We start from the raw sequence: 23,803 nt of genomic DNA on the forward strand, positions 1-23,803 counted from the left end.
ATGAATTGTCATTAAGAAAGTGTGCAAACATTGCACCCAACACTAATGATAAAGGACTGATCACAAAAATCTGCAAAGAGCTGATGAGACTCAACAACAACAAAGAAAATAATCCAGTCAAAAAATGGGCAGAAGAGCTAAAAAGAAACTTCTCTGAGGAGGAAATGCAAATGGCCAACAGGCATATGAAAAAATGTTCAACATCACTTGTCATCAGGGAAATGCAAATCAAAACTACCATGAGATACCATCTTACACCAGTGAGAATGGCACATATTAAAAAAACTAGCAACAACAAATGTTGGCGAGGGTGTGGAGAAAAAGGAACTCTTCTGCACTGTTGGTGGGAGTGCAAACTGGTCCAACCACTGTGGAAAGCTGTGTGGACCTACTAAACATAGAGCTTCTGGACCTACTAAACATAGAGCTTCCATATGATCCAGCAATTCCACTCCTAGGTATTTACCCAAAGGACACAGAAACATCAATTCCAAAGAACACCTGCACCCCTATGTTTATAGCAGCACTGTTTACAATAGCTAAGCTTTGGAAACAACCCAAATGCCCAAAAATAGATGACTGGATCAAGAAGATGTGGTACATATATACCATGGAATATTACTCAGCATTCAAAAAAGATAAACACATGCAATTTGCAGCAACATGGATGGCGCTGGAAGGGATCATGCTCAGCGAAATAAGCCAAAAAGAAAAAGAAAAATACCGGATGGTCTCACTCATAGCAGGAATCTAGAAAACTTAAATAAGGGACCAGGAAAATGAATATAAGAAAGTGAAAATCAAAATCAACATAAAAAATATGAACCAGAGACACTTTTAGGGGGGCGGGGGCGGGAGGGGAGGGATTGGGGTCAGAATGGGGGGGCTGCAATTGTATGGGGAATATAACAATAAAATTTATAAAAAAAAAAAAAAAAAAGAAAGTGTGCAAACATATTTATTTCCCAGGGTAAGTTTTTGAAAATAGCCAGTAAACATAAGTATTCTGTGGGACTATATTCCAGGTTTGACAGATTAGAGGAAGGAACCATATGTACTATACAGTATAAATACTGAGGAAAAAAAGGAAACATAAAATGTATAAAAATAGAAAAAAAGATACAAACACAACATATTGTTTGGAATGTCAGAGATGTTTTTTTTTCTTGTCTTTCCCCTTTACTTCAAAAGTTACAAATACTTTAGAAGCAGCATGTATTGTTGCACTTTTAATTTTTTGTTGTATAGTTAATGAACTTGAGAGTCTGGATGATGGGTGATCTTCTATTTGGCCTTCCCACTCTTTTGTTTCTTCTTCCTTGATTAATAAAGGTTTTCCTAGGGTTTGGCCAACAAGGTTACAGACTTCTTGAGCTTTGCGCCATGCATTCTCAACAGCAACAAGACAGGCTTGCCGTCTTTGGAATTAAATGCAGAGATTATTAATGTGACATTTAATGAACTGTAACACATTATAATTTTGTTTAGTAATTGGTAATTGAATTAAATATGTGCTTAACTTACCGAAGATTCTCAATAGCACCTGTAGTATGATAGAACTGGGGTTGGCTGATGACAACAGAGCTATCTAGCTTTTCAACAAGAAAGTTGCAAATATTTTGCATTTTTCCAAATTCAGTAAATGTAATAGAGACCTATAAACAAAATGACATATGATATTATTTTCATATCTGATGAATTAGTTCAAAATTTTCTCTAATCATGAGTAAAAAAAAAACAAGATTACAATGTCATTTTATAGTATTTAACAAATAAATACTCATTTAATACAAGTATTTTGTTATTCAAATTCAGTGTTTTTGCTTAAGAATCTTATAATTTATCTAATATTAACGTGAAAATTTTAAAATTTATTTAAAGTCAGTAAGGGACTTCTTGTGAAAGAGAATTGAAGGGTTTCCCTACATTGTAGGACTTCCAGCCTTCCCCAACCTAGAACACTTGGTGATCTAAAGATATATTAAGTCTATTTATTATTGGTCCATATAACCAATAGCTTAGTATGTCATGACAACAATGAAACTGAGATTCTCAGTCCAATTCTTAAATGGGTGGTTTTAATATAGAATGCTAACTGCTGTACTGCTATGGACCAAATGTGTCTCCTTAAAATTCATATGTTGAAGTTTTAATCCCCATGTGATTGTTTTTGGTGCTAGGGCCTCTATGGAGGAAATTAAGGTTAAATGGTATGATAGGGTTGGATCCTGACCGATGGCTTAGCGTCCATATAGGAGGAGACATGAGAACTTGTTTTCTGTCTTCGCACTGAATGATAGGGTGCAGTGAGAACGTAGTCACACACAAGCAAGGAAGAGAGCTCTCACCAGAAACCAACCATGCAGACACTGTACTCAGACTTTCAGTTTCCAGAACTGTAAATTCTATGGTTTAAATCATCCAGTCTGTAATATTTTGTTATGGCAGTCCAAGCATACTGATATAGGAACCAATCTCCATTCTCTTTTTCTTTAATGATAGAACTCATAAATTTTAGCTGGTCATTGACAATTTACTGCATTTCTGTTTTCCTTGCAGCAGTGTGGGCTAACTTCTGGCTAGTGAAATAAAAAGCAGCAGCAATGGGTCAGGTCCTTCAAAGGAATCCTCTATGGGCCCTTGTATTTTCTCTTTTCCTAATGGCTAATTAAAAGCATAGTGTAATTGTGGGAACTGGGTATCCACCTAGGATGCAGAGATAGAAGCTGTGGATAGCAATGCAGAACTGACCCCTATCTTTGGACTGACTACCTCTGACTGCTAAAGGAGAAACAAATTAACATTTAAGTCACTGAGCTTTTTTGGTTCTATGTTATAGCACCATAGACTGTTCCCTTATTCTGTTGCTTATTTTACTATATATTGTTAATTTTCAAGTATAGTCTGACATTACACATACATATTATTATTTTAGCATACAATTTCAATTTCCTTAAAATTCACTATCTAAGATAGGGCCCTTTCTGCTATTATCTCAGAAAATTAGCTGTAGCACATAATTATGGTCAGAATATTTCCTCTTGGCCCTGAACAGCTATAGTTTAAAAATTTACCTTTATATTAGAGGCAGAAAAATCAATTGGGGGTAATTATAAAAATCTACAATTCCAAGCTTTACAGTGTAATACAATATTTATTTTGCTAATACAGTATGACTGACTGCAGATCCTTAACCCTGCTTAAATCTTAGGAAAGACTAAAGAGATAATTCAAATGGTAGCTAAACTGAAAATGAATCAGAATTATCATCTAGTTTTAAAAAAGGCAAGAGTAACGAACAAATATGCTCTATACATCTTTAAAACTATCTTTAGAGTCTCATGAAATTGCATAAAGTAGTCACAAATTATCTACCATCAAGCGGTAACTAAATGGTGACCGTCAGACAGAATGTACTATAGATGGTAGTCTCCCTTTCTCAAATATCTTCTCAAAATGGAGATATCAATATGTTGTACATGGGGTTAAAAAGAGGACAGGGGAAGTTATATAAAAGCAGGAAAAAAAGTCATCCTCTTTAAAAATTGGTTTCTACTTCTTAGGTAAGCTAAGAAAATGTACTAAATATACTTGTTTTTCATGAAATGATGAATATTTTAATTTTTTTGTGAATCTTTTTTATGTATTGTTGGTACCCCACTTTGCTAAAGAAAAAGCTATATGGAAGGAAGGACAGGAAAACCTGCTAAACAGTTTCAAGAAAAATATTAGTCTTTTTTTCTTTGACTCTCTCCATCCCTAAGTCATCTGAGGTGAATCTACTCTCATTGAATCTGGTTTAGTATGTGGTACCTGCTTGCTCTCTATTATGACAGCAAATTCAACAGAAGGGAATGATATAATGCAAGCTCCAAAAAGTTAATTTAGTATTATGTGTGTTATTAGAAATAAACATTCTAGGGAGGGAGATAATCATCTTTAATATGGACTGGCCAAATCACAATTAGAACACGACAGTTGTATATTCTTTTTTTTTTATGGATTTTTTTTTTTAAGATTAATTTTTATTTATTTATTTATTTATACAAGCACTGGGTACAGTCAGAAGCGTGGGAGGGTGAGAGAATTCACCAGAGCCAGAGCAGGGAGCAGAGCAGGCAGAAGGACCGAAGTACACTGCTGAGGGGAGCAGCGGGCGGCAGGAGAGGTCTGCGCGCCATGTGGGACCCTCCTCTGGTGGCCGGGGAGCAGCCGGGGATCGAACCGGTACCGCAGAGGCCGCGGGCAGCTTCGCAACCCAGCGCTCAACCGCTGCGCCAGCGGGGAGGCCCCAGTTGTATATTCTTTAGGATTAAATTGGTTAACTAAAGAGTTTGTCATTAAGATGAAGCCAAAGAAAAATGGGGATTCTTATCCCTAGAGAAAGAAAAACTAGCATCAATTTGATGCTGAATATCAAGAATATACTTCAAGGAAGATGCATTAACTTTGTTTTGTTCTTGGAGTGTTACACTTTTAATAGTGGAAAGTACTAGTGAGTCAATATTGGTCTAACAGTAGGAAAATCTGTATTGATTAGATGTTTGGAAATGGAATTCACCTTTTATATTCATACCTATGTATGTATAAAATAGTAACAAAAGTGAAGAGTCAAAAAAATGATTAGATTAGACAATGTAAAGAAAACATTTGACACATGGGAAACATGCAAGGAAAAGGAGGGGCGAAATTGCATGAATGGTTATATTGCTTTTGTTCAACAGACATTTACTAAATGCCTATTATGGTCCAGGCTTTTAAAAATCCCTCCAAAGATTAAAAGCAAACAGCACAGAAGTAGAATAAGTACAGAGACAGGAATTGTAAAGTCAAGATTTTACCCCCATCTCCCACCCCACATATACATCCAATCACTCACTCACCCTTAAAGAAGTCACTTAGGAACTTTCTAATTTTCCATGTTCTTTAAAATAAGAAGCAGGCCAAGAAAGTTAGACAGGAATCTCTAAAGTGCCTTTCAGGATGAAAATTTCAGATATTATCTAAAAACAAATGTTCTACCATTTAACTTTTCCATATATTTAACTGCCCATGAGCATTTTGGTATATATTAGAAACTAGATTTTAGTATTCACTATTTCACAGCCATAAAGTCACACAATTTCTTTATGTGCAGCTTGCATACTTCATATGTGATGTATCCCACCACTCTGGTCTCTGCTGACTACTGGTTATGAGTATGTTGGACTGAATGATGTAAGTGTTCTGCCTACCAGGGAGCATGCTATACAAAACATAATCGATCCTCTCTAAAAATTTTTGAATACAAGACATTAAAAAGGTAAGTAAATAAGGGGATTGCGATTGTATGGGATATATAAAAATAAAATTTATTAAAAAAATAAATAAATAAATCTGCCTTATTTCAACTTGAAAAAAAAAAAAGGTAAGTAAAGCAAAAAAGGGGAACATTGCTTAGCCAAATCCTTATTTAGTCATGTTTTAAAACAAGTAGCTCTAAATAACAGGGTGCTCTTTATGCACTTAGAAAGTCCCTAGAATAACTCAGTCTGAAAAACATTTGTTTTCTATAAGCCTGGCTGTGTGCTTGCTGGAACTGTTCCTTCCCTTCTTACTTTCTGGTCTACTCTCACAATAAACTCCATTATCTAAGATAACTTGAGTCTGTCTATGCTTAGTACAACGTGAAGTCATAAAAGGTAATTACTATTGGAAGAGTGCTAACAACATCTAACTTTTGACTTCATAATATAGAATTTTACCATTGACTTTCCTTCTGCTTCAAAAGGTGTTTTTGATCCCCACTACTACAAAATAGCTTTTTTGGAAATGGATTCCTAAAATGATCATGAGTAATATTAAAATTTCTTGTAATTAAATTTTAAATAAAGAGATCACATACGACAGTTAAAGTAGTATTGGAGCAATAAACAGTGTATCATGGAAATTAAATCTCAAGAGATAAGAAACCAGAGTTCTAATTTCCATTTTAATTCTTGTAATATGATCCTTGGGAAGTCACATCCTTAAAATTGGAAAAATAATATACTATTTACCTGATGGTAGAACTATGTGATTTCTTGACTTCTTCCCCATCTCTAGAGACAATGATTCTCTTGATTAGATAAACAGAACTCTGCTCTAACCTCATTCTTTTTTTCTGTGGCAAGGAAGTTGCATGAACTAAGCGCATACCCAAAAATATCTAGAGTCAGAAATAAATAACATTCCATACCACAGGTCTAACATACTCTAACTGCAAAAAATTCTATCATAAAATCTCTAACAATAAGTTAAAAATACAGCCAGCTGTAGAAGCTAAATGTTATCATTGACTCCAAAAAATATTTTGTTCTTTTTAATTTGAGGTTGAGTAGCTTTTATTTTTAAATAAAATTTAACGTACTACAACACAATGAAATTGCACTGTGAAACAAAAGAACATGGAAAAGCATTTCATTCCTTTATGTTGACTCTGTTAATTTACTTTTTATCTGAGAAGAAATTTCTCTCTTACAATGATTCCTACTCATTAGGTGGTAACATAATGAAAATTTTATTCAAGTGGCAATTAATTGCTACTTCCCCCTTGCTATTTTTATTCCATTTCCAAACAATTTTTATTAAATAAATCTACTAGATTTTAAAAGCTTATATAGATATGTAACACCAAAAATAATTTTGAGAAAAATAAGTTTTTATCAATAGCCATGAAAACCATTTCTTCTGTACATTTCAATTTAAGAATAAAAATAAAAGCAAATTGTCCTCATAAAGTCATGCTGTTTCCAATTATTTGTTAAGATAAGGACATACCTCTGCTTCCATGTGATAAGCATTTTCCACTCTTCTAAATTCCTTCATTACAGTTACATTTTCTGCCTGAAACAGTATGTAGAACAGTATGATTACTAAATGATTGACTACTAGATACAATTACTCTAAATCATAAATTAGAAACCTAAATTTACTAAGCTCAGAATGATACAATAAATGCAGAAAGAACTGGTTTTCCGGATGTTTTCAAACTTTCCTACAATAACACAAATTCAGATTCTTACAAATATTTGCTGAAAAATTTTCATCATAATTGTCATTCCATTTGCAGCAATTTTTACAATCATATACAAAAAAGTATGAACTTAGGGTGATTCAAGTAGGGGGAGTTATTTGTATATAAAGTAAGCTGAATGTTTTAGGGGTATTAGGGTTTTAAAATGTATGCAACTTTGCCCAAGTGGCAAGCTGCAAAATCAACATATAAAATTCTGCTGTGTTCTATATACAAAGAATGAACTAGAAGAGAAAGCTATCAAGTAAACAAAACCATTCACAATGGCAAAATAAAAAAGGAGAAAGAAAAGAAATATCTCAGAATTAAAATAGGACATGGAAAGATCTATATAATGGAAACTGTAAGACATTGTTAAGGGAAATGATAAAAGGGAATGGAAAGATAATCCACACTCATGGATTGGAAGAATTAATATTGTTAAATTGGTCATCTTATCCAAAGCAATATTAATACAACCACTATCAAAATTGGTATTCTTTGGGAATACCAAAAATGTTATTCTTTGGGAAAATAGAGCTGAAATTTGTATGGAACAACAAAAGGCCTGTATAGCCAAAGCAATTCTGACAAAACGGAATGGAGGTATTATGTGCCCACACTTCAAATTATACTATAAAGTTAATCAAAACAGTATGCTACAGAATAAAAACAGACACAGAGATCAATGCAAGAGAATTGAGAGTCCAAAAATAAATGCATACTTATATGGAGAGTTAAGTTACAACAAAAGGACCAAGAACACAGAGAAAGGAAACTTTATTCAACAAACGGTATTGGGAAAACTGGACAGCTGTATGCAAAAGAATGAAACCAGACCACTCTCTCACACCACACACAAAAATTAACTAAAAATACATTAAAGAATTGTGCATAAGACTTGAAACAATAAAATAGGCATAGGCAGAACACTCCATGACACTGGTTTCAGAGCTATCTTTGGTGGAACGCACAACAGTGGCAAGGGAAGCAAGAACAAAGAAATGAACTACATTAATTTAAAAAGTTTCTTCACAGCAAAAAAAGAAACTACCAATAAAACAAAGAGACACCTTATTGAATGGGAGAAAATATTTGTATATCATACATCTGACAAGGAGTTCATATCCACAATCTACAAAGAACCCATACAACCACAGAAAACCACAATTTAAAAAAAGGGCAGAAGACCTAAATAGACACTTTTGCAAAGAAGACATATAGCCATTATACATATAGCCATTAGACACATAAAAAAATCCTTAATATCCCTTATTATCAGGTAAATGCAAATCAAAACCACAATGAGATAACCATCTCACACCCGTGAAAATGGCACGTTATCAAAAAGGCAGGTACAGCAAATGTTGGTGAGGGTATGGCCCAGCTACACTGTGGGGAATGTAGCTGGTCCAGCATGGAGGTTTTCAAAAATATTAAAAATAGATTTACCATATGGTCCAGCAATTCCGCTCCTAGGTATCTACCTGAAGAATGCAAGCATACTAATATGAAGGGATATATGTACTCCTGTGTTCACTGTAATATAGCCAAGCTATGGAAACAACCAAAGTGCCCAAATATAGGTAAGTAGATAAAGAATATTACTCAGCTATATATTTATATAAGAAAATGAACTTTCATCATTTGTGACAAAATAGATGGAAGTGAAGGGGATTATGCTAAGCAAAATAAGAAAGACAGATACTAGATGATTTCAGTCATGTGATATATAAAGACACAAAGGGATATTTTAAAAAAAAGCCTTGAAATCTGACTCCAAAACAGGGTACCAGAAGGTTAGAATGGAAGAAATGGAGGGAGAAGGCCCCACTGAAATATGGTGGATGATGGGCGCTTTGGTGGTGAGCCTGGAAGGATAACACACATCTGAAGAGGTGTGAATCTATACCCCTAAGTCATATAGTGTTATAAACTCTTATCTCAATAAACATAGTAAGTTTTTGGGTCTAATTTCGTTTTTTCATTTTATTGATATATAATTGACACATAACGCTAGGATTACTCTTGCTGATGTCTATTCTATGGGCTTAGAGAAATGATGACATGTAGCCACCATTACACTATCATGTGGAGTACTTTTGCTGCCTTAAAAATCTGTGCTCCTTGGGCCTCCCCGGTGGCGCAGCGGTTGAGCGCTGGGTTGCAAAGCTGCCGGCGACCTCTGCGGCGCCGGTTCGATCCCCGGCTGCTCCCCGGCCACCGGAGGAGGGTCCCACATGGCGCGCAGACCTCTCCTGCCGCCCGCTGCTCCCCTCAGCAGTGTACTTCAGTCCTTCTGCCTGCTCTGCTCCCCGCTCTGGCTCTGGTGAATTCTCTCACCCTCCCGTGCTTCTGACTGTACCCAGTGCATGTATAAACAAAACGAACGAACAAACAAACAAATAAATAAATAAAAACATGCCTCTATTTAAAAAAAAAAAAATCTGTGCTCCACCTTGTCATCCCTCTTTTCCTGCTAACCCTGGCAAATACTGATATTTTTATTATCTCCATATTTTGTCTTTTTTCCAGAATGTCTTATCATTGAAATGTTCCAGCATGTAGTCTTTTCAGATTGTCATTTTCCCCTAATAGTATATATTTAAGTTTTCTCCAGGTCTTTTCATGACTTGATAGTTCATTTCATTAGTACTCAACATTCCAGTCTAGATGTACCATTTTACTTACCTACTCACCTTCAGAGGGACATCTAGGCTCTTTCCAAGTTTTAGCTATTAAATTCTCTTCTTTTTTTTTTTATGATTTATTTATTTATGCATACAAGAACTGCGGTACAGGCCAGAGGTGCGAGGGATCAGATGATTCACCAGACACAGAGTGGGGAACAGAACAAGCAGACTGATTGAAATACACTGCTGAGGGGAGCAGCGGGCAAGACAGGAAACGTCTGCTGCACCATATGGGTTAGCACCCTGGCTGGGGATAGAACTTGTGCGGCAGTGGCTGGGGATTGCTTTAGTGCTGACACTTAACCCCTTACACCACCAGGGAAGCCCTAAATTTTTCATTTTGTTAACAATGTCTTTCACAAAAGCGCAATTTTAATATTGATTATGCCCATTTTTTTAAAAAATGGACTGTCCCTTTGGTAATGTATCTGAAAACTCATCTTCAAACTCTAACTCACATAGGTTTTCCTTTATTCTCCTCTAGAAGTTTTGTGTTGTACATTTAGTCTATGATCTATTTGGAACATATTTTGCATAGAGTGTGAGGTATAAGTCAAGGTTCACTTTTTGCTTTTATGCCCCTAGTTCTTTTCTCTTTGATAGAAAAAAAAAATCTTAAAAGCAGTAAAATACTTACATAGTTTGGCCTATGGTTCCTGAAAGGAAACGTGTGTAGTTTATTAATTTTTTTTTAAAGATTGATTTATTTATGCATACAAGCTAGGGTACAGGCCAGAGGTGGGGGTGGTGAGAGGATTCAGAGACAAAGTGGTGAGCAGAACAGGCAGACTGACAGAAGTATATTGCTGAGGGGAGCAGCGGTCGAGACAGGAGAGGTCTGCTGTACCATGTGGGTCACCTCCCTGGCTAGCCGGTGACCAAACTCATGCTGCAGAGGCTGCGGGTTGCTTCATAGTGCAGTGCTTAACTCCTTGCACCACCAGGGAGGCCTGAAACGTGTGTAGTTTAAAACCAATTTACAAGAGTTAATCTGGTCATCAATGAAGTCACATGTTTGATAAATTGAAATTTCAAATAATATTATAGGGAATGGAGAAATAAAGATTGTTAGCCATCAGACTGTGAAGTTCTGATCTGAACTAAAGAAAGGATGCAGGCAGAAACTGAGTAGAGTTTCTAACAGAATTAATTGAATTATGACCACAAAAATAATTAATATTTATTTCCTGCTTGGTTGTTGGAACTTTATTGAAGGCAACGCCAACCTAAGTTTAATCCTCTGGGATTCCTATGGAAAAAAAAAGTAATATGGGAATTAACCAAATTCCCATTTTGCTGATCCTTTCTTGGAACTATCCAACTACAGATGTTCCTGGTAGCATTTAGGTGGTGGGCTTACATATGAAGTATGAGGCTTTTTATCTATAGGGCAATGGTTCTCAACCAGAGGGGACATTTGCCAAGGTTTGGAGATGTTTTCTGATCGTCACAATGAGGTAGGGGGAGTAAACTGCTGTCATCTAGTGGGTGGATGGGGTGATCACATGTCCTTATTTGCCTGGAACCGAAAAGTTTCCTTAGACATGGGACTTTTAGTTGTAAAAAATGGGGATAAAGTGATTACTTATGTGTAGGGTTCAGGAGTGCAGCTAATTTTCTACAATGCATAGGACAGCCCCTTACAATAAATTATCTAGTTCAAAATGTAAAATGTTGAGATTGAGAAGTCCTGCCACACTGTGCACAAACTAAAAAATATTAAAATATCACAGCCTAATTCAATAAGGCTTCCCAATTACCCTACTTGGAAGTTATTTCATATAAGCAATTTTATATCTAAATGCAAGGGGTAGTTTTATTTTTTAAAGATTTTATTTTTTTATTTATGCATATAAGAACTGGGGTGTAGGTCAGAGGTGTGGGGTAAGAGGATTCACCAGAGACAGAGTGGGGAGCAGAACAGATCTATTGAAATACACTGCTAGGTGAGAAGTGGGTGAGAGAGAAGAGATATATTGCTCCATATGTGGGTTAGCTCCCTGGCCGGGGATCTGGGATTGAATTTAGGCTGCAGTGGTGATAGCATGATAGTGCTGAAACTTAACCCCTATACCACCAGGGAGGCCCCAAAGGGTAGAGTTTCCAAAGACAAAATGGTTAATACAGGTGTAACTATGAATCCTATAACTTTGAATCTTAAGAAGGAAGCAAGAAAATATTCTATGTTGTTATAGGAATAAACTTTTTTAAAGGGTAAACAAGAAGAAAAAATGAGTTTTTGGAGAAAATATTTGACTAGATGCGGAGGTAATACTATCAAATCAATAATTATCCTGAAATTAATGTATAAATTTAATGAAACAGTGCTACAAGCAAGTAATGAGGGGAAAAGTTGTTCAATAATGGTTTTACAAAGACACAGTACTTTAAACATCATGGAAATAATACGGGACTATAACAAAGTTCAAAAGAACTAGTATTCTGAAACTAATCCAAGAATGTCTGAAGACTGTAAATACAAAACCAGTACTATTTCAGAGTAATAGGTCCAACAGTAACATGGAGTCCCCATCAAACTCTTGAGTACCAACTATGTGAGTACCAACCATGTGGTTCAAGGTAAGGATGGATAGGTCTAAACTATTCAGGGTAATTACATCTAATTTGCCATAGGATTAGATTAAAAAAAAAAATCACCAGAAATTCAAATCCGTGATTGCTAAATGGCATTTCTCTGGCCCCAAAGTCAAGTTTATGTCATTCTTTTAGAATAAACTATAGGCAATTTAATTTTTATGTGGTTGTAGGAAATAAGAACTACTGTTTTTCTGATACTATATGTGACAGGTTTGGGAATGCAATAGTCTTTTTTGGTATTGTGTAGGAAGTTCTAAGTAGAGTCAAGAGGACTGCATCAGAATAGAGCTTTGAAGATTGCATACCTGAAGCCCATTCAACTTGACTTTAAAGTTATATAAAACAATACTTTTTATTTTTAAAGGGTATATACATTCTATGTTCATTGCAATACTATTTACAAAGCCAAGTTATGGAAACAACTTAAGTGTCCAATGGCAGATGAGTCGATTAAGATGTGGTGTGTATGCCATTTATTGGATGGAATTGGAGGTAATTATACAAAGTGAAATAAACCAGAAGGAGAAAGCCAGATACTGGAAAGTGTCATTTAAATGTGGAATGTAGAAAAACAAACTAAAGGGTCAGACGAAACCAAACCAAATATAAACCCTAGAAATCTGACCATAAAATGAGAATACCATAGATGGAATGGGATGGTAGAGAGCAAAATGGGGAGAGTGCCATAAGACTATGTTGGACAAGCGTGTCTTGGTATAGGTGTGGTATCATACGTTTCAAGAGGTGTCAATCTATACCTCTGAACCATATACTGTGTTGTAAATCAGTGTTACTTCAATTCATAAAAAAAGGTAGCTTGAGGTAAGATCTTATACATAAAGTAAGGGATAGACAGACTTCAATAAATGATTTCAGTACGGAGATTGAGAAAACAAAAAACCCTTCTGCTAAGACCAAAATAAATTCTAAATACAGCAAATATTTAATGCACTGTAAAGGGTTCTTAAAGATGTTAGGAAAAATTAGTTAATGGTTATATAACCTTATATAATGGGATTATAGCAATAAGCATCATGCCAAAGGCAAAAAAATACAAAGAAATGGCAGATAATTGGGAGATTACTGATCTTTATACATCTCGTGCTGAACAAATTAGTTCTATTAATTTGTTGGTGGTTTACATATTTATGTAACTTCATCTGCACATGCACATATGCTTTACTTGCCCTCCATTAATACCCCTTCCTACCCCTAGGCCCTCTTCCCTCTCACCTTTTCTCTCTGGTGACCAGTATATTTTTCACAAGGTCTAAGAGTTATTTTTGCTGTGCTTTGCCAGTATGTGGACACCACATCTGAATGTATTGACTGTAGCTTGTACATAATAATTTATTTTGCCTTATATACTCGAAGTTACAGCCATGTGAGTGCAATATACAGTTTATGTAAATAACTTAAGAATTAGTTATATTATTCAAAGAGAACTGTGGGACTTGCACCAGGTTTTTTTTTGAGAAAAATAATTTTCTACATATTATAAAAATTCTATATATTCATTTATAGTTAATATTTGAATTTTTCTAAAGTATAAAATTATTCAGCGACATCTTTTCCAAATGAGTTTTTAAGCAACTATGCCTATAAATGCAGTACAAATGTATTTTGCATGTTAAAATAAAGACTTGCTTTTGGATGTGTCATTTTAAACAATAGACTGGAAGCAAGTAAGTCTGCACTTTCATGAACTCATGTTACATTTTACACAGGTAAGTCAAAACTCTGGTTTTAAGATTACATTCTGTAAAAAATGAGATAACTGATTTCTGTGGTTTCCAGTTTTCTTTCATTTTAATTACATGGAGCCACACATACTTGGAAGCAATCTAGCAAATCTTGGCGTGACTGTAGGAATACGGGAGTTATTCAACCCTGGTTGAAGTTCAAAGCTTTACTTAACCTCTTTAAACCTGAAAAGTGAGGATATTAAAACCTGCCTAACATGGCTGTTGTGAGAATTAAATAAGGCTGGTTTATTTTCTTCTTTTCCTCGAGCTTTAGGGAAGATGTATTTGGTGATTTTGTGTCAAGGACATCTCTGGGATATACATGGCATTTACAATTACAGGTTTAATTTTTTTTTTTAAGTTAAAACTAAAAAAAGTTGGAGAAAAATTTTGAGTATAAAAAACGAAAATGGATGTTATCCACCCCATGCCCCTCCATCCTTGCGCCCCCATGTTACTGTTTGCAGAAAAACAAAAACAAAAACTTAACCACTCCATGCAAATTGACTTTATGAGGTTAGGAGGAAGCAGGCTAAACTTTTCACTTGCTAACTCTCTGGTGCTGAACAAAAATAAAATATGATTAATGTCTAGCACACTACGTAGTCAACCATTTACATCAAACGTGTCAAATTCAGTAATAATAATTCAAGATTTAAAACAAAACGTCTGCAGTAAATATCGCCAAATAAAGCCCACCCAATTTGCATTCTTTTATTACACAGGTCAGGACGACCAATAACTGTTCTCATCTAGGAGACGGGGCAACGCTTCACTCTGCCAGGTCTTGGCGACTTGCAATGCCGATGTGACAAAGGCGTTCCAGAAGCCCAAGTGCCTCCTCAGCAACTCCCCGCCCCGGCTCCAGGCGCCCAGGTTTGCGGTCCAGCTCCAAGTTTCACCACCGCGGAGCTCTCACCTGCAGCCCCTGCTGCTGGAGGCTCTGCGTGATGTAGTCCAGGCGGCGGCAAACACTCTTCTTGGCCTCAGCGGCCACCTCCTTGGTGCTGCTCACCCTCACCGCCACCTGCGCGCGGTCGGGGCTCGCAGACACCTCGGCGCTCCCGCTTACGTGCACCTCGCGCGCCGCGGCCTGGCCCTGTGCTGAGGGGTCCCGGGGGCGGCGGAGCCCGGGCAGCGTCTCTGCTCCCGAGACCAGGTTGTTTTCCCGTCCCCGGTCAGCCCAGGGAACTAGTTCCACGAATATTCGCGACGGAGGGACTGGCGGCAGCGACATGGTGATGGCGGCGGGATTTCCATAGTAACGCAGAGTCTACGGCGGCCGAGAAGGCCAAAGCGCGCCGCGGCGCGCCCGAGCGCGGCGCAAAGAATGCTGGGACGGGCTTGGAGTTCCCAGAGCGCGTCCTGGGCGCTAGGTACGCTTCGTAGGTTTTGCTGCAGCTCGTTGATAAAGTGTTGGTTGAGAGCGTCGCTGGAGAGTTTAACGTGTTTTCTTCACTGTTCAAAGCATTTTTAGCACTCTTTCTCTGCGCCAGGTGGGATGGCGTTCAGGTTTCCCATGCCAGGGCCTGCGATTAGCTCCAGGTTTGCCTTGTCTAACTTCACCGTCCTTTTTGGGTACAGCTTTTTGGGGCTCCAGCGAGTCAGTGCGCGACAGATTTCTCTTGGAATGTCACGGTTTTGCCTATTCGGCCTTGAGCAGTTTATGATTCATTCCATCTCAATTTTAGAGTCTCTAAGGCATATTGATGTTACATTTGCCCAAAGCATGCAGAGTGCTTGGCATAGGGAAATAGAAAACGACTGATAACCAGTAGTAATAATCGCTGTTTTGGCATGATTTCCCAGACTCAGATTTGATTCATCCTTGAACATGGACAGGAGAGATTCGAGCAGTATCAAAGCACATTCAACATGGGCGTTGCTGGGCCTGTATGACTTAGAGCTTCTCACCTTTTTCTTGAGAGAGCATAACTCAGCTCTCAACCTTCCCTCTTTCACTCACCCTCTATTTGGTGGTTTTTCTTCTTAGCAGTAAGTAGTGATCTATGTAAAGATAACTGCTCTTTTCCGGTGGAAAAGAGAAATTTTAATTATTTTTTACTTAATGGACAATATTCTCTTGAAAGCATCCTGCAAAGCCACTGACAGCTCTCATGTAGTTTTTCTCTATCATTTAACCCCCTTTGATTAGTGACATAATTCAACTAAATCATGCGGTATTCCCTCATCTCATCACTGGGTTAAAGTAATTTTAGAGTAAAGTAGTAATATATGTATTTAGATGTTTTCTGTTAACAGAAAAAATTTTATGATTATTTTAATTTGAAAACTAACTTTACAAGCTTTTCCCTCTATAATGTTTACAATTTCAGACACCCTAAATAATGTTTCTTGAATTTGGTTGAAATTTTTTTCTCCTAGTAATAAATATGGAGAAATATAATCTCTAAGATTAATTGTTGAGGGAATGTCATAAGTTAAAGGCAACAGGAGTTTTAAGTGCATATAAATACTTAGGATAAGATAAAAGTGATTTCAAATAAATGAAAATAAATACAGGGATAATCAGCTACATCAAAGACTGAAGATCAAATTCCAATGAGAAAAAAGAATTGGAAAAAAATATAGGTGAACACAATACTGGGAAATAGGAAGGCCTCTGTCAGCACAGTTTCAAATGCAGTGGTCATCAGGAAAAATTTGAAAAATATTGACTAAACTAAAATTTCTGTATATAAAACAAAACTAAATGGCAAGAGGGGCAAATAAATTGGGAAAATATTTGTAACACATATTATGTGTAAATGGTGAATAGTACAAGTGGTTAACAGCATTAATATTCAGAGAGTTCTTGCCAGAAGAAAATTAAAGCAAAGTGGTTAATGAATCCAGAGAGGCAAACTGTATTATTCAGATGGGGGTGCTGTAACAAAATTTTACAAATTGGGTGGCTGAAACATCAATTTATTTTCACACAAGTTTTTGACAGGGCTGGTGTCTCCTGTGGTCTTCCTCCTTGACTTGCAGATAAGCTCATTTTGGGCCTCACATAGTCTTTCCTCTCTGTGCAAACATCCCTGTCTGTTTTTATAAGGGTACAGTTCTACTGGGTTAGAGCTCCATCTTTAAGACTTCATTTGCCCCTACTTTCCTCTTTAGGGCCCTGTCTTTAAATACAGTCCAAATTGAGGGTTTGTGCTTTCACATGTGTAACACAAACCAGTAAAGCAGAAACATTAATAATATATAACATGAGTGGGAAAAACCTCACTAGTAGTAAAAAAATGCAAATTTAAATTTAGTGAAATATCCTTCTTATTAGCTACCATTTTGGCAAATAATAAGGGTAGTAGGAATGGAGAAGATATAAATAAAGAGTAATTTGGAAAGAATGGAATAATTCTTGGTGAGAGAACTATAAACTCAATAATAAGGATAAGTCCAAACTGACTTACAAGCTTTTGGTCTGGATAACTGATTTAATTTTCTCTCGGAGTTGAGGTTAAACCTCTAGCCACCATCCTGAATAAGGATTGGACCCAGAACTGGCACCCAATTCAAATTGGGACAGTTAAAGATTTTTTTTTTGTTTGTTTGTTTTGCTTTGTTTTTACATGGCAACCTATATATTTTAAAAATTGGGTTTCTCAGATGATTGGAAAATGTCATTTTGCACATACCATTTCCACTAGAAAAGCAGAAAATGCCAGTGAATAGAGAAAAAGGAGGGAGAGGGAAGAGAGAGAGAAAGAGAGAGAGAGAATATAAATCATACATCCAGAGGAACAGAGATGAGATAAAGGGATCCATACACAATTCTAATTTCTGTTTCTAGAATTTTCTTGAGACAAGGTTTCATTCCTGCCTTGGAGTTCTATAAAATTCCTATGTTCTTGGGCCTCCCCGGTGGCGCAGCGGTTGAGCGCTGGGTTGTGAAGCTGCCCGCAGCCTCTGTAGCGCTGGTTCAATCCCCGGCTGCTCCCCTATCACTGGAGGAGGGTCCCACATGGCGCGCAGACCTCTCCTGCCGCCCGCTGCTCCCCTCAGCAGTGTGCTTTGGTCCTTCTGCCTGCTCTGCTCCCCGCTCTGGCTCTGGTGAATTCTCTCACCCTCCCGTGCTTCTGACTATACCCAGTGCTTGTATAAATAAATAAAAAAAAAATCTTAAAATTCCTATATTCTTAACATCCCCTCTTCCTCTTGTGTTTTTTTTTTTTTTTGGCATAAGATGCTTGATATTAAAACTAAAAATATTAACTGATAATGGATAAGGAGAATTCAAAAGCTGACTAACATAGCTTTCAACCTTAAGGAATTTATAGAGCTCCACACAAAGTAGATCATGGGGTACACTGCTCAAGGCTTCAACCTTTGGAAAAAATTTTGCCCTCTACTATCATTCTGAGACACCCTGAGTGTTACTGCCTTGCCACTGCTTTCCATTTTCCTCTGGAATCTGTTTATTGAGCCAACCTAGCCATAAGCCCATCTATAAAAGCTTAGATGCCTTTAGCTGGTCATACTAGAACTCTCATGTAACTATTAGAGTCGAGAGAGTTACTCTGTCGCTATCTAAGTGTGTGATATGGGAATCTGAGTTAACTACTCATGCAGCTTATGCGTTTTAATACTGCTCATGCTTTTTGTCCCAATGTCCTGTTTTCATCTTTTGATGGATTTGTTGTTGGACAGGCTGCCTGTGTTACCCAGGTTCATCATGGGCAATTCTTAACATCTTTTATAAAGCCTGTCAGAAAACAATGGAGCGATGTGTTCCATGTGGCATACTGAGAAAAGTTAAATTAACCTCAAAGTGTGTTTTAAATTTTTCCTCAAGAATGAGAGGGAAATAAAGATATTTTCACACATACAAAGAAGGGAGTTTACCACCTACAGACTCTTGCTAAAATGTTAGCAATATGCCTCTATAATATTAGTGAGAAGGTATGGCATAGGAGAAGCAATAATAATCACAGAAATTGACAACATATGTTCATAAATGTAATTTAATCACTTGTTTAAAATAACTTATTGTTTGGTATGAATGGTGCAAGGGGTTAAGATGCAGCACTATCAAGCTATTGGCAGCCACTGCAGCACAAGTTCGATCACCAGACAGGGAGCTCACCCACATGGTTTAGCAGACCTCTCCTGTCTTGCCTGCTGCAGTGTATTTTAGTAGATCTGCCTGTTCTGCTCCCCACTCTGTCTCTGGTATATCCTTTCACTACCCCTTTCCCCCGCACCTCTGGCCTATACCCCAGCTCTTGTATGCATAAATAAATAAAATAAATCTTAAAAAAAAAAAAACACTAGACAGTTACAGCAAGAGAGGAGGAGAGACATTTATTGCTTTTGATTTAAGCATCTTAAGGTCCTTGACTTATTAAAAAATAGCCTAGTGATGCTGAATTACTTTAGACTTAGTTATAAATCCTAGTAGTTAATCATGATAAAAAAAAATGAAGAAATTACATTAAAAGCTCAAAGAGGTAATAGGGAGGTTAAGATAGCAAATGTTATGGAACCACAGAATGTAAAAATTTCAAAAAGAGACAGATAATTTATAATATCAAGTGATATAATATGGAGAGATAAAAAGTTGAAGATGGAAACATATCTATTGAAAATAATATTTTGAAGATTATTAATGACCTTAAAGTCTTGTTTCATTGGAAACTGAATGACATAGGGTTAAGGATGGGTAATTGGAAAAAGGAGAAAGGTAAGTATTTGTTAATACTGTCTGAAGTTAGGATTTTATTTTTAAGAAAAAGTAATTTGATTCAGGCTTTGCAGTAATGAAGGGAAATAATATCTCTTAATACCTCAGACACTGAACATAGCTCTCTTTTCTGTCTTTTCTCATTTCCAGGTTTGTTTTTGCTTTCTTACATGTTGCAGATATTTATCTTTTGGTACCCTAAGTGATACAGGTAGAGCAGGCATAGAGTGGGGGTAGGGTGTGCAGTGTCTATAAGGACATTTAGGTTTTTTTACTTTCTCCCTGCCTTTCTTATATAGTGTCCCAGAGTCTAATGATTACACCTACATCCTGACAGGTGTAATCAGAAAAAAGTACTTCTTTAAAAAGTACTTCTTTAAAAGTATATCTTTACTCTCCTAGGGAAAATAAAATTGAGACTGCCTCCCTCTGCTTTATCATTTTGTGAGGCTGGGTTGTCCTATGTTTGCTGCAGAATTGAAAACCCCTGTGCATGTACTTGACTGACCTCTTGGACACCAGTTGTACAGGTAAGCTTTTGGTTTAAATCTTTTCTCATCTATCCATGTTTTCCCTAATCCATTTCACTTCATTGGTTTTCTTTGGTATTATATCTGGCTTATTATTCTTGGTTTTCACGTGTTTGACTGCATAATGTAACTCCTTAACATTTTAATTACTTATGCAAAGTGCTGGATGTCTCATTTAATTAGGGGAGAAGTAATACTTTATAAATGAAGCTATTATAGTAATGGTAACAATTATTACTTGTAATTATATCTTAACTGATTTAGTCTGTTGTATTCAGGAGAGTAAAAAAACGTTTGACAGTTTGTTTATAAATTTAAGCCATGAAACTATCATTGGGGTAGAGACAGTTTCTTCTTGATATTAGTTCTCTTTGAAAAAGTAGATTAAGCTTTGCCAGTAGATATTTCTTTACTGCTTTCTGTAGCTGTTTATAGATTTCATTTCTGCTTTCCTTATCTGCCCGTGTGTGTGTGTGTGTGTGTGTGTGTGTATATATACACACACGTAAGCTGTTGAATCTTATCAAATGTTTCTCTGCATCTATTGATATTATCATATGATTTTTATCGATACTTTTGTTGATGTACTGTATTACATTGATTGACTTACATATATTAAATCATCCTTGCTTCCCTGGAATAAATCCCATTTGATCATGATGTATATATGATGTATATCTTAGTGACACTGGATTTGCTAGTATTTTGTTGAAGCTTTTTGTGTCATTGTTCATCAGGGATATTGGTCTGTGATTTTCTTTTCCTAAGCTGTTTTTATCTGATTTCAGTATTAAGGTAATGTTGGCATTGCAAAGTGTATTTGGAAGTGTTCCCTTTTGGATTTTAGAAATAATTTAAGCAGGATGGGACTATGCACTTCTTTAATGATTTAATAGAAGTTGTTTGGGAGATTTTTTAAAAATTACTGTTTCAGTTTCCATGCTTGTGATTGATTTATTCAGTTCTTCTGTTTCTTAAGGGTTTAGTCTTGGTCAACTATATTGATATAGAAATTTGTTCATTTCCTCAATTTTATAGAATTTATTGACATATAATTGTTCATAGTAATGTCTTTTGATCCTTTGCATTTTTATGCCATCTGTATTAGTTTCTCCTCTTTCATTTCTGATTTAATTTCATTTCTATTTATTAATATTTTCTCTCCTTTTTGTTAGCCTACCTATAGCTTTATCTATTTTGTATATCTTCTTTAAGAACCTCTTAGTTCCATTGATCTGTTGTACTCTCTTTTTGATATGTATTTCATTTACTTCCACTTTGATTTTTATTTTATCTTGTTTGTTCCTCTTTTTCAAGTTGATATATATATGAAAATGTTATAAATGACTACTACTAGAGTTTCATTTAGAGGACTGTCTTCATTTAGGAAAATGACTATAAAATTCTGTGAGTGTGTAAGGTAAAGCCTCGACAGTGATTTTTTTGAAGGAGATTGCAATGCAAAAAGAGAAGTTATGCACATGGGAGTTATGAAGTTATGGTATGGGAGAAGTGTTAGGCAGAAAGACAAAGGAGGGTGGAGTTAGAGAAAAGGCTACGTAACATAGATAGGAGGCTGGGTCCTGTGGAGAAAGAGAAAAATTCCTGGTGGCATAGCCAAGAACTTTCAATTTACAATATTTAGTGTTGACATTTTGGTAATATAACAGCTCACAGCATTGCCTTTTTTGTGTGATGTGGGGTGGGGGTGGAGATCAAAGAAAGAATATCTTTGCAGAACAAAGAGAAACCAAGCATGTGCAAGAGGTGAAATATGTAAGATCAAGAGTTCACCTGAGTAGGAGACAGAGTTGACCATGGGAATGCATGTACACAGTATTAAGGACAGTAGAATTTCTCATGAGAACCTTTTTCAAGGAGAAGGTGAGGTTCTTATCAACAGATCAGATGATTGGATTCATAAGACAGTTATGATGAGACTATTTGAAGAAATGTTTGACACATTGTTTAAAAAATTACATAAGCACTTGACTTCTAATGATCCTGTATAGTCTTGGGGTGAGGACTTTTGGAGCTGAGACAGCCTTGACTTTGAGGATTATCTCCAAGTAATGCATTAGGGAAGTTCTAATAGAAGAAAACTCTTAAATGATACTTAACAGGGAATGGAGGAAAACTGCTTATCTAAAATGCCACTCACCTAGTTAAAGGACAATGTCTGTTAGAGGAAGGCTTGAGTCAAGTCATGTCCTCATGAGGATGTAGTTAAAACATGACAGGTAATTGTTTTTTTTTTTTTTAACTCACAGAAAACATATGTAAGTCACACTACACTTAGAAAATCTCATTTATTGTAAGAACAGTAAAAGAACAGTCCCAAGGATGCTGAAAGTTGGATAAATAACAGTCTGAGAATGGCAAAGGAATTGAATAAGAAAACAAACTGTATTTTCTTAGAAAGTTCTTAAAAATTTCAGTAGAATCAGGAATACTACTAAACAAGATGTGAAAGTACTCTTGAAATGCAATGAATATAAAAAAGTGAGAAAAAAATAGGAAACAGGGCCTCCCTGGTGGCGCAGGTGGTTGAGCGCAATGCTGTGAAGCTGTCTGCAGCCTCTGCAGCGCGGGTTTGATCCTGGCCAGCCACGGAGATACCCACATGGTGCGGCAGACCTCTCCTGTTTCGCCCCCTGCTCCCCTCAGCAGTGTATTTTGTCAGTCTGCATGTTCTGTTCCCCACTCTGTCTCTGGTGAATCCTCTCATCCTCCCACGCATCTGGCCTGTACCCTGGTTCTTGTATAAATAAATAAATCTAAACAAAAATAGCAAACAACTGGCATCATTGAATCTGTCCCTTTTTACTATTATAGTTATTCTTTCTAGACAGTTTTTTTCCTGTATTGTTGCTTCCAGACTGTCCTACCAGAACCAACTGTATTCAGTAGCCACTAAAAAGAAATTTGATCACATACACCAGCAATTTAGAACCTAAATGATCTTTTATAGGAAATTCACATTTCAGATCTGTGAACTTCAAAGGTTTCTTATGAGTTGTTCTGGCTCTCGAACTTCTTGGAATGTGTTTTGATTTCTGTTTCATATATTGTCAAATTCACTAAGTGATTTTCACACACACTGAACATTTTATCTACACTTCATGGCCAGTTCCCTAGTCATCTACCTATGAAGAAAATGCTCCACTTTTATTTTACTTCCTATTCAGTTCTTCGCCTAAATGCATCAGTTTGTTCAGAAATATCAGGTAATAGAAAGATTCTGAATATTTGAACAATGTGTCTGATATAAGTGTCTTAAATGAATTATCAGCCTTGATAGAGTTATTTTATAATAGAGTTCTTAATAAGATTAAAGTAAATATGATAATATTTCTCTTTAATAATTCAGAAGAAACCAGAATCTTAGAGTGGATTACATTCCACAATACAAGTATATATTATTATATAATAGCATTGCAAAAAAATTATTAAGGTGTTCTGGGTATTTTTGGATTCTGAATAAATAGGAGAATATGCTAATCTTCAAAACAGAA

General features: G+C 36.3%; 1 protein-coding gene across 2 annotated transcripts; it reads right to left on the reverse strand.

The window, feature by feature from the left end:
• Window positions 1-1,147: 1,147 nt before the first annotated feature.
• On the reverse strand, window positions 1,148-15,528 carry IRAK1BP1 (interleukin 1 receptor associated kinase 1 binding protein 1; the record flags this gene model as incomplete). Of its 2 annotated transcripts, XM_084228126.1 has the most annotated exons (4): window positions 14,989-15,528; window positions 6,799-6,864; window positions 1,525-1,655; window positions 1,148-1,418 (listed from the first exon to the last, which is right to left on the reverse strand). In XM_084228126.1, exons 1-4 carry the CDS (start codon window positions 15,304-15,306, stop codon window positions 1,148-1,150), a joined length of 786 nt encoding a protein of 261 aa, XP_084084252.1. In that variant the 5' UTR covers window positions 15,307-15,528. The 2 variants fall into 2 exon arrangements, with proteins under 2 accessions (XP_084084252.1, XP_084084253.1); XM_084228127.1 differs by lacking the exon at window positions 6,799-6,864.
• Between the last annotated feature and the right edge of the window lie 8,275 nt (window positions 15,529-23,803).

This window comes from Talpa europaea (assembly GCF_964194135.1).
Source record: "Talpa europaea genome assembly, chromosome: 2".
In the NCBI taxonomy this organism is placed as follows: Eukaryota; Metazoa; Chordata; class Mammalia; order Eulipotyphla; family Talpidae; genus Talpa; species Talpa europaea.